At 29.6% G+C, this 12856-nt stretch overlaps 1 protein-coding gene across 1 annotated transcript in view; it reads right to left on the bottom strand.

Annotated features, from left to right (window-relative positions):
* The window catches only part of LOC143244700 (uncharacterized), a 170376-nt gene that overhangs the window by 76857 nt on the left and 80663 nt on the right, over window positions 1-12856 (bottom strand). Inside the window, exons 19-20 of the mRNA XM_076489818.1 lie at window positions 11172-11383; window positions 325-524 (exon numbers count right to left, since the gene is read on the bottom strand). Coding sequence (XP_076345933.1) covers window positions 325-524; window positions 11172-11383 — 412 coding nt within the window. The remainder of the gene's footprint in view (window positions 1-324; window positions 525-11171; window positions 11384-12856) is intronic.

The raw sequence follows: 12856 nt of genomic DNA, 5'->3' as shown, positions 1-12856 counted from the left end.
TGTATTTAGAAAAGCACGTAACGTGTATTGATAAACGTGTGTGGTGAAAGTCCCGCCTATTCTCTAAATTTACAGAATATTCTCATTGTAAGATTTAACAATGCACTATACGTGTATGTAAAATACTAGAGTTTGCCATTATTATTGCCAATTGAATAAAACTGAAAATTTGGAATGGCTGTGTCTAGAAACAGATTTGTAATAAACTGCAATTTTGTGTATAAGATGTAATTTATAATGTTTGTGCCTCATACTTTTACAGGATAAATCGTAATACTTGATATATAGTCTGACTAATAAATCATGATACATATTTAGACTAACCTTAAACGTGCCACCTATTGGAGCTCTTGCTGTTGTGAATGTCAATACAGGGAAGCTGTCTGAAAGTTTTTCATCAACTGAGTTGAAAAGCATATAATACGATTTTCTAGCTGACATTTTGTAAGTAGGGATGATGAAATATTTTGTTTGTCCATTCCAAGAATGACATAGAGACAATACATTTTCAATGCAGTCAAAACCTAAAAACAAAACAGCTTAAATCAGTACGGGTTGCACAAATTAACTACAGTTTATTATAAAAATAATCCATAATTATGTGTGGGTCTTAACATCTATGGTATACAGTTTGCTGGCTCAATTACAATATTTTTGAAAATTGTCTATTGATGAACGTGAGATATTTTCTTTTAAGATTTTAATTCGGAAAGGGAAATAAAGACCTTGGTTTAGTACTAGTGGTATGACCTGTGTAGATTCAACCCAGCTCGTTACCACAATAGTATCCATGAGAATAATTGTACTATAGTTTTTGATAATGTACACGAATCTTTGCAGTATTTTGTTTTATTGACCTTTTAACTGTGTTGACTAAAATATACAGATAGAAGTTGAAAATTACGCGGAACACATGCAGCTCATATAACAGAATTGAAATGTGTAACGCACAAGCTGCTGATGCTTATATCTCATGATCATTTTTATTACCTTATCTTAATAAGTTTATATTTACATGATCTTAGTTACTTTCATAATAATAAATAGTGAAAACAAATGAAAAACTAAAATCTCGTAATTAAATATCATACATTTCATTTTTAGTAAATCTTTACATTTCATCTGTTATTTTCTTTACTATGATATAATATTATACTTGATTCTCTAGGTCGTAGGTAAGTTATCAAAGCATAACAAAAATAAAGATTGCACGTGCAAAATTAATTGTATAGTATTATTGGTATTTATCACAAAACTTCTAATTACCTGTGGTCAGAGTTTACATTTCTCACCTTTTCACACAAAAAAAAATCTAATTTCTATTCGGAAATTAGTATTTATCATAATAGTTCAAATTCTCTAACAGTATAGATATTTTCTCTCGTAAATAACTTAGAAAGACCAACAGAAATATAGAGTTTTCGACTAGTTATAAAATTATAGGTAGTGAAATTCAAGCAATGATAAACGACCCTTTTTTTTCTTTTTTTTTTAAATGATGAAGTGGTGAGCAAAGCCAATATAGTGGATTAGATAAATTTTATATCTCAGTAAAAAAAAAAAAGGTAGGCTGATGTTCTTATTTTGGGTTGTAACTTGCCAATATCATAAATTTGAGTTTTTAGTTTCTTGACATTGTATTGTAGGCATCACAAAATGTAATCTGATCAAACCCAGTGCGACTCACAAAAAATTGATATTTCACTACTTTTTATAATACTTTGAAATTAAGAAATTAACTAATGTAGGATACTGAAAGTTGAATTACAATCTGCAATTTGATATGAATTTTATTAATATGCATTCAAAAGATAGTAGTGATAGGGCAAATTTCTCTCTTTCTTTTTTTTTTTTTACTTTTAAGGTGGATCACCCATGATTGGTTGCCTTGATTACAGTGAGTTTTGTGTGGTAACTGAAAATTGTCCGATGTTTTATATTTGTTATTTTGTTTCAAAGTTTTTACTTGAGAAGGGGACAACAAAAATCTTGAAACAGGACACATTTTCACTTTTTTGTAACTTTTGGTTTTGAATTGAAAATCACAACTGATAATTAGTTAAATGTGTCAGTTATTATTATCTTTCAAAAACAAAGTATGCAATTAGCATTTAATGATGTCATTAGGGATTTCATACAAAAGAAACAAGGAAGAAAAACATTTCTCATTTAAGGAAAGCAAACTTAGGAAAGTTTATACTGCCTAGGTACCAGTAGGTAATTTGATCAACGTTCATGAACCTGAAACTGTCATCTAAGCTATTATACAATGATATTGTAAGGTTAAGATTTACAGATTTGCTAATATTTTATACTTTGGAATATTTATGGTCAAAATATCATGAGTATCGAAATCCGGTTACTAGCATTGCAATTTCGCAGACTTACCGCTGTGACGCTGTTTGGAGGAATATCCTGGAATAACTGATTATTATTTTTAACGCTGGCACAACATAGTATTGGATAATTAGTTTGCAAGCACCTCCAATCAAAATAATTTGGAAACTGCTGATATTGAAAGATATGAAAAAGTTACATTTCATCAATTCACTCCAAATCTCTAATTATCCGACTTTAGTAATATATAATCCTTTTTATTTTGAGGAAGTGGAAAATTGAACTGAGGTATTAGATAGTTATGACAATGAACATGTTGAACTGATAAGTCATCATTGTAGCTAAAATACTGCTTTTTACAATGAATAAAATAACAGCAAACATGCTTGGTACTGTAAGTTTAACAGACTTCATAAAAGCAATCAGAAACTTTCACCACAATGAGCAGAATAAAATTAAAACTTAGGATTTGTACAAATATGCTTAACTTTACAAGTCTGATCATAAAAAAGAAAGCACAATGTTTATTATTATTAATATGTGATAAAAGTTTCATCTACTATGCTGTCAGTTAAATGGATTTCACGTTAACCACAATTAATTAAGTTTTTTTTAAATCCTATAATCAGAAGGTAATAATTACATTTGTTGCATCTCCAGAACGTGATGAAGTTTAATATTTAAACTATGGAGATATAACTTAATAAATAACATTGTCAAAGAATGTCAGTACCGAAATATTTGAAAATCACTTTCTTCACGTTGTGATACTAGCCATTTCTAGAAAACTTCAGTACCTCAAGAAACACAAAATATTTTACAACGTTGTCTGATGGTTATACTTTGGTAATGTTATGATCAGCATAGTAACCACATTTTACAATATGAAGTTCTTTTGCAAATAACGACTTTGTCACAACGTGTAGGAAATACGTTGCTGGAACGTTACTAAACGGTGGTACTTCAACGTTTGCGAGGTTCATGTTTTCTATAGTTGAAATAACATGTTTTAGAATTTCCCAATGATGTTTTTTTTTTCATTTCTTGTTGTTGAATATTGATTAATAGATGATAAAAGTATATTCAAAATGTAATCTTCTAAATTCCAAAGTGTCTTTACTAACAAATTTTAGTACATCAAATTTATATAAGAAGTTTGTTTTATACAGAACAAATTAAACATCACGTACCATATCCTAACGGCAGATGTCATCTTGCATTTTACCAGCTGTTAGTTTACATTAGTTGATGTCATTTTGTCAACTCAAAAAGGTATAATAAGGTATATAAAAACTGTCGATTTCGGCTAAGCATAAACGCAAAAATTTAGAGGAATAATGCGTATGTAACACTTAGAATGAAAAACAAATTATGACAGCAAATAAAAATGTTCAGTTTCTTGTAGGATAAAGATAGAAAATTCATTGAAAACAGTAAATGGGCAGAAGTTCCAAGATTAACTACAAGAATTTGATCCACTGCAAAGTCTGAATCCTCTATATTGTATGGCAGAAGCCGTCCATACGTTATCACAACGACGTGAAATTGAAAAACTATTGAAAACGAGAAATGAATCAAGCGTTGTAACTATAATCTATTGCTGTTAAGTGATTTTGCTTGAATTTTCTAATTACGAGTTTACTAATTAATATTTAAGCATGTTGGTCAAGTAAATATAAATCGTAGCATAATACAAACTTTTCTTAACCTGTAATCAATGAATCTTTAATGATTTACAAAATAATCATAGTATTAGTAAAATAACAATAATAATAAATAAAGATATGTATAAGATAAACATAAGACTACGCAAACATATCTAATAAAAAAATTAATAATAGTACCATTTATAGATAATGATACGACACTAAAATTTCAGTTTATTAATATGTGCCAGGACAACCCCTTTGTACACAGGTTAAATTGTACTTAAGATGTGTATAAACCAGAGATTTACAAACATTTCCTGTATTTCTATACGTGCATAAATTGTCTCTTCTCGTTTTATAAAACAACACATATATTTTTATGTAAATCAGCTTATCGAGTATTACATAACGAAAGGAAGAATTATGTACGAGGTAAGTTCTTTGTATACAATATGCATAATCTCATGCTTCTACCATTCGATGCAGAATAATTTGACTGTTTGAGAAATCTAGACAACTTTCAAGAATTCTCTTTCACGAATTATTTGTAAAGTTGAAAAGGCTGGTCAGATCAAGTAAAATTCTATTGGTGTAAGTTGCAAAACGATTCAAGAAGACAGATGATGGAAGAAACACCAGTTGGAGCTAAAATAAAGATGAGAAGGCGACCAGATTTTGTGTAGTCTTTAAGAAATTAGTGTATAACAATACTCTACATTATTTTAAAATTATTGGAGTGAGTAGTGTTTCGAAATTCAGCAATATAGAGACCACTAGATCCCCTATGTTTGTGAAATGTTAAAGTCTGATATATATAGGAACCAGATGCATGGTTAAAACAAAAAAAAAAGACCTATTCGGCACTGTTTGAGAAGATAACATAAAAAAACAGGAGTTCAATGAACAATGGAGGTTTTGTTTGTCATTAATTAAAAACTACATAATGTCTGTGTTGTGTACATCAAAGGTATCAAAGGTATTCTAGCGTTATAAGTTTTCAGGTTTTCCGCTGAGGTCACTGGTGGATATCAATCAATAAAAAACAAACAAAATGGAAGATGTGAGAAAGAATAAATAAACCAAGGTATGTAACAGAAGAAAGTAATATGGTATAAACAAGAAAACCAAAATCTGTGTTTAAGTGTATGTTATTGATTATAGCATTAAAAGGAAATTTATTATGTCAATTATAGTATGAGTCACTTCTTGATAGGAATAAGTACAACCGAAATAAAGTTGATAGGCATAAAGAGGGAAAGTGAAGTCTAAGTGTAGAATGATCTGCAATACTGAAACAAGTTGAGATCATCAAGTTCAAGCATTTCATCTGAAAGACCAATTAACACCTACACATTATCATTCAATTTGATTAGGTGAAAAATCCTGTACTCCGATGTGGCTTAAACTATCATTAAATAACCTTGTTATTCCAAGATAAACAATGCTTACTGTATCTTTACCTGGATCAGATTTATTATCACTCCATCCAGCACACTTCTTTATTTCTATTTTGATTATTTAGCATCTACGTTACTTGTGTAAATAAAGAAGTGTGCTGGATGGGATGATCATAAATCTGATCCCGATAAAGATACATTACAAAAAAGTATATAAATATTAGTGACTATTTTCAAGCATCTACCATAAATCGGAAAAGCGTGCAAACAGAGCCAGAGAAACATTCAAATTGGAATCTAATGAGGAAAAGAAGGTAAAAAATGATTGCCAAAATGATCTGCTAGGTACAGAGGTGGTCATAATGGAGTTGTTACGTGTTCAAGATATAATATTCTTCTAAAAATGTCATTACTTTGTACAACATATGTCTGGTATGAGAAAACTATAAATAATATTTTAATATAGCTTTTATGAATTTTCACAGGAGACATATCTTGAAGTGATATACAAGTCGTCGCTGTTATCATACTTTTTGTTAGATGTTTTAGGATTTTTTTTTGGTCCCATTTGCAGAAGAAAATTTTGAAGGACTACCTGAGGCGAAAATAAGATACAGCGTAACAACATTGTTTCATGTAAATACTGTCTTGTAGTTAGATCAACTGAAAATACTGTCTTGTAGTTAGATCAACTGAAAATACTTATATTATTTGTAGCTGTTGCTAACAGAAGTTCTTTTTCACAAATTCTTTTCTTTAACTTAGATAAATAGTTGAGTACATTCTTTCTCTTCTAATTTGAAAGCAATTTCATTTTTAATGTTCAAAATATTATAGATAAACATATTTTCTTTAGTTTTGACTTTTACAGATTCTCTGTCTCAGCGCTCTTTGTTTGTTTGTGTGTGTGTAATTAAGCACAAAACTACACAAACGGTTATCTGTGCTATGCCCACCACGGGTATTAAACCTGGTTTCTAGCGTTGTAAGTCCGCTCTTGGTAAGAAGAACATAGCAGACTTAGGGTGATGACTAAGTTGATAAAATCTTTGGTTTTAATTCAGCTTAAAAAGTTTAAAAAGAAAAATGTGACGATGTATTCGTGCAGCATGTACTTTATGCAGAGTTTCAATAAATAAGTGCACATTAATTTTAAGTTTTTCTAGTGTGCATAATATTCTATTACTGACTAAATATTAATACTTTAAAGCTCTTTTATAAATGACAAAGGTAATTTTATAATGTATAATACATGTTGCTCATCCAAGCTGCGTACGTGTCATTACATAATGTGACTTCAATTTCAAAAGCTCAAATAGATTAATGAAAATAGAAAGATCGAACATGAGATTTCTCTTTACAAAACTAGACATTTGTATATATACTATACATGCTATATTTATGTATGCATAAGTCATATATATATATAGAAAGAGAATATTAATATTGAAAAGCTAACTAAAATAAAACAAAATCAAAAGGAAAAAGTGCGTTAAAAACAGCAAATCCAAACATCTGACTAAAGTCAGTTTGTTATAAACTAAAATAAGCCGAAATAAAAGTAAAAAACGCTATACCAATTGAAAGGATCCCCAGGATACAGGCTATAATGTGGTTGGGAGTTACAATAGTTAGTTTAGATAACTGGTTGGGGTATTTTATACTAGTATAATTCGTCTACTAGACTACTAATTAGTGTCTTACCACCATAAAGGGTGCTGGAATGCTAGCTTCAGGAAGTAAGTTTATTTGACTTCCTTAACCCCAAGTGGTAGTACCTTATTTTTTATTTATTTTTTCATTTAATTTTTATCTATTCATTTCTTCCTTTTCTTTGCTTTGGAGAGCAGTCACTTTCCCAAAATTGTCTGCAGACAGGGAAGGGTAATACAAATGTGGGATGTTGTGGGCTTGAACACCCACATTTCGCTCTCCTAATTTCTATTTCTTAGTTTACGTTATTCTGTTATTTAATAATTTTTTATGTGAGACTGACTAACAGAGGTTAAGACTGATAGACGGTGTATACTCACCGCAATGTGGGTCCTACTTCTATAGTCACCTCCAAAACCTAGGGTACGTTTTATATTCCACATTATAGCCTGTACCCTGGGATCTTTTCAATTGGTGCAGCCTATTTTATTTTTGTTTCGGCTTGTTTTTGTTTATAGTTAACTACATATATATACATATTACATTTATATAATAACGAATATAATAACTTATTGAAAAATATGTTACTTTTTATTACTATAATTAAAAAAACAAACTAATTTATTATTTAGTTGTGGTTTGAGTTTCACTGATTTGAATATTTGTAATATTGATTACATTGTTCTTCACAATGTCAGATTTTGTTTTGCTAAATTATGCTCATAGATAAATATTTTCTAGTTTTCAATCTAATTTTATTTTGATAAATTATAATATTTTGGGTTTTTGTGAAATGTGCGCGGTCCCTCCTAAAGTTAAGTTAATTTTGAGAAATATTTCAGTCCACTGCATTTTTTGTTTTGCAGTTTTTGTCTAGCTTTTCCTAAAATATTTTTTATTATTTCTACGTTAAACTACAGACTTAGTTTTATTTTCAGTTAGGATAGAGTAAGCTATATATTTTGTGATTTTGGAAAATTAGTGTCGATTTAAATAGTAAAATCTTATTTACCATTAAAACCTCTGTACGTGAGAATGTTCTTACGAGCTATTGGAATGTCTACCCGTTTAAATGAAACTTTCTCTTATTGTAAAAGTTGTAACTTGTACATAAGTTTATCACAATTCAATAGACTCAAAAGAAAGTATTAATTTTTAATACTGTTAAATATTTTTATTTTGCTAATCAATGAAACAAAATTATCAAGCACAAATAAATGTATTTAAAATCAAACTAGAATTATGTACACAAAACTAAAACTAAGGTTTCATACAGAAAACGTTCTTTGGCTGCAAGGAAGAAAAACAACAAAATGCATGGTTAGGGTGAGATGAAATCAAACAAAAATTATATAACTAATTTGTTTTTCAAAGAAAGAGTAGAGACAGTATTGAGACAAATACGCGAAATAACAATTTATTAAATAATGGCTCTGTTACGTGTCCAATATAATGTTACTTCTTATATCTCCATGTAAACAAAATATTGCACCCCACATCAGTGACGATATGAGTTATACGGACTTGCTATATACAATATTATGAATTGAAATAAATATCCTGCTGATGAATGGATCAGCCAAAACATGTTGATTAGTTTTGTTTTATATATATAATATTACTTTGATTTTAAATACGTTTATTAGTGCTTAGTAAAGGACTGTCTCTGTTATTGTTGTTTTATTGATACGCACAAATCTCTTCCGTTTGCTTAATATTTATCAAGCAATCGAAAAGGTTGAAATATAGTTTTGGTTATCAGACTTCTTACCAATGTTTGACACTTTCTATAATAAAAAAACAACCGTACAGTAGGGTCTACCAATTTATAAATAATCGATATTTGTCTTAATTCTATATTACTCAAACACTATTATCTTAATCTACATGTGCACACTCCTAGTATCACTGTTTACATACAATGTGAAAACAGTTACGTAAATTGTAAGGAAAATACTATACAAGACAAACACTACAAGAAAGCTATACTTGTGTGAAAATTAACTGCACTATAGTAAAGTCATGTGCTGATATTTTTCACACATGCTGGTTGTCCTCATAAAGGACAACCAAACATAAAGTGACAATACTATATAAGGCTTAGAAAAAATGTATCAATATATAGTCATACTATGCACAGTCGCAACACTGTATTTTTAATTATAGATATTAGGACTAGAAGAACTTATAAGTGAAATTTTATTAAAGTTTTCTTTCATCAAGAATACTCCATGTAATATTATAAGAATTTAATAGATCGATAATGTTGAATGTTAAATTAACACTGCGATATTTTTAGATTGCTTTAATTCTATCAAAGTAGCCAAAAATAATCATAAAAACAGGATTGTGCTCCCAGGTACTGTATTACAGATGAATTCCATTATTATCTCTTCACTAGATTATGCAGTACATAAAGTTTTCAATAAAACCCTTTTATAAATTATACACGTTTTCCTTTTTTCTACTGTTTAATTTCAGTTGTAGTTTGTTGTGTTTTTGTCTTTCTTGGCATAACACGGTCAAATTTTGGCTGTACATAAGACGTTTCCACCTGTGTTCACCATATGAAAACATTTTCTTTCTGATTGAGTTGTATCAAGATCCAAAGATACACAATTGATGATACTTTTAATAATTAGATTTGACCTTTAATATTTTGTTTGTCATATTCGTTATAGTTTCACCTCCAGTCAATTTAGCGAAGTTAGCATAGAAGTAGGACACATATACTCTTGACTTTGTTGTCACATTTCTTTCACAATATAGCAGGATAGTTTACTTCTATCAGAGGAATCTAATTTGTGAAACGCTTTTTTATATTTCTTTTAGATGTATCATTATAAGATCCTGTGTATGCTTATACTACATTTTTGTGGATAAACTAATATGTGCTTATTTTATAGACATATATATTATTTTGTACCAACGGTTATGTTAAGATGTCTGGGAATGTCCTGTTGTGTAATATTTATCGAGCCACTATAGGGCATTCATTACAATTTTTACGGTGGGCATGAGTTACACTTAAATTAAACACTACGTATTTTATCAAATCGTTATAATTCCCTTACATACATATGTATAGGCAGATAGATAGGTAAATAGATAGGTAGATATATATTATTTTTGTTATTAGTATTACATTTAGGACAGCTTGAAACACATGAATATGGAAACATGTAAAAAATTGTTTTATATCCTGCCTGATAAGACAACTGAAAGATAAAACTTGTAGATCCTTCTTTTTTTCCGATTGATAAACTATTGATGTATCTAACTGACATGAATAATGTTTGTTAAGAAATGCTGTGAGAAGCTCCTAAAGCACCTTTCTTTGAATAAAAATTGTTATATTTCACACAGATTAGTTGCTGAGAAACCTGATTTTTATAAAATGTAAATATTTTGATTTTAATTGCTGCATATTAATAAATAGTGCTTAGTTTGAGCGTGGTATGTGGACAATACTATTTTTATTTTTGCAAACTGGATAGCCACTGAGATGCCTGAACGTAGGAACTCATATAAATAATTTTATCTTAATATCATATATTTATCACTTCAGTACAAAACCTGTATATGCAATGAATGTAGTCAAATATAAAATAGTTATTATGACTTTTACGCATGGATCATCTATTGATGCAATCTAGTGTTTACACTGTGTAATTCTTACTTAAGTCATCAGTTATCACTGTTTACATTGTGTAATTCTTACTTAAGTCACTAATTATCAGTGTTTATATTGTGTAATTCTTACTTAAGTCATCAGTTATCATTATTTAGTGAAACAGTATCAGGATTTACTAAATTAAGCTGTTGTTTTGATAAGAGTATGTCTTACCTACGATATACAAAACTAACAGTCAATATTTTACAGTGCCGAAATGTCTGTTGTAGTGATATACTTACTCATATAGACATCTATAATATCACTTTCATACCAAAGTACGGGAAAAAATTTATTATGTCAGTAATTTCAGCTTTCTCTTCACTCTATATATGATTTTTGTACATAAATATTCATGGGGATTTAAGTTTAAAATTTTGATATTTATATTTTTTTATAGTTACTATATAAAATATTCTATTTCTATTTTGTGGTGAAATTGCGTTAACTTTTATTACTTACCAACTATAATTTTTGAACAGTTCTGTTTAACTATATAGGAATCTTCTGCATGATAATACACTTTCAAATCTCTCTCCGGATTTACCGGGCTGTTCAAATGTGGTGTATCCAGTAGAGTAAAAGCTTTAACATCAACATTCTCGATTACTTTCACAACAACACTGGAGGAAGCTGATCTTGTGTCCTTTTTTACCAGCAAGGTGATGTTATAGCTAAAGAAATAACATGGAAATCCATTAGAGGTAAAACAGTATTTAATTATATAAATATATTCAAACCGTTTAAAATCGTACAAATATTCGTTAAAATAGACAAAAAATATTTTCTGAAGAAAATAATATGTTGGCAAATTATAAACACTCTGCTAATTATTATATATTATTATTTTCATAAAATAACCTTCAGGTTCCATAAATTGAATGGTCAAGTGCGACCCAGTTCCAGACTGTGGATCTGAGATTCTTGGTTCGCATCCCGTTACAGCCAAAAAAACAAAGATCACTTCGCATTTAAAGCCATGGATGTATTATAAGAATGACGGTCAAGTGTCTCTATTCGATCTGGCGAAAGTATCTTAAAAATTAGCAGTGGGTGATGTTGACTAGCTACCTTCCATTCAGTATATCTGTTCCAAATTAAAGATGATTAGCGAAATTATTTTCATGCAGATTTTGGCGAAATTAAACAAAGAAGCCAAATATTAAACAAGATATTAAACCATTCTTGGAGTTTAAAAAATTAAACGTCGACAACAAAATCGTTAGTTGTGGCTGGTATACCTCAATTGATGATTTTCACTAAAGGCATTAATCTACATACTTCGGTAACGCTATGAACTTGAGTAAAGAAAACCTTCATTGAATATATGATTTTCAACAACTTCAGATAAAAAATGACCATGATAAGAAACAACAAAAACAGATTATTATAGAGTTGCTTGCCATATATTGCTGACGTATTAGTAAAAAAAAAACAAACATGATTTACCTTACCTTATCTCCATGATTAGGTATTTAATAATTCTAGACGTATAGGATGATTTTTTTGGAGTCAATAACTCATTTGTCGGAGCAGTTGCTCTGCTTTCTTTAAAGAATCTACTCTCCGGAAGATCACATTTTAGTCCTCATTAAAGCATACTCAACTTTCAACCTATGATTCTCATGAAGACACTTAACTCTTATCCATGATCTTCACTGAAAAACTCATCTCTCACCTACAACCCTTATCAAGGTTTTCTCATCTGTGCCTTTCCGAACTGCAATTACATGACAATGAGCACATTCTGAATAATATACTTAACCGAAGTCCTTGTATCGGTAAAAGGCAGTTGTTAGTAAATGCCTTCTTTAGTGCATGAAGACTATAGCAATCTACAGATTGTGCTAACAACAAGTGTGAGACAATACAACAAATATAGTCTTGTGACAGAAACCTCTAGTCAGTAATCGTTGTAAAGATGAAGCCTTACCTGTATTTAAAATTTCAAGAAGGATAATTCGCAAATCCTAAGAAAAGTGTAATATAAACAAAGCCAAATGGTCTTCGATGATGCATAGCGTACATATGTAATAATATGGAAGAAACACACTATAGAACATACTGAAAACGATAGCTTGTTGTCTAGTGTAGTGTTTGTAAGAATACGGAGTAAGAGTTTTAGCTTTGTCAGCTTGTATATAAAA

The sequence above is a fragment of the Tachypleus tridentatus genome, chromosome 2 (genome assembly GCF_004210375.1).
Source record: "Tachypleus tridentatus isolate NWPU-2018 chromosome 2, ASM421037v1, whole genome shotgun sequence".
NCBI classification, from domain to species: domain Eukaryota; kingdom Metazoa; phylum Arthropoda; class Merostomata; order Xiphosura; family Limulidae; genus Tachypleus; species Tachypleus tridentatus.
The sequence above is the reverse complement of the archived record's forward strand: the minus strand, read 5'-3'. Positions and strand labels throughout refer to the sequence as shown.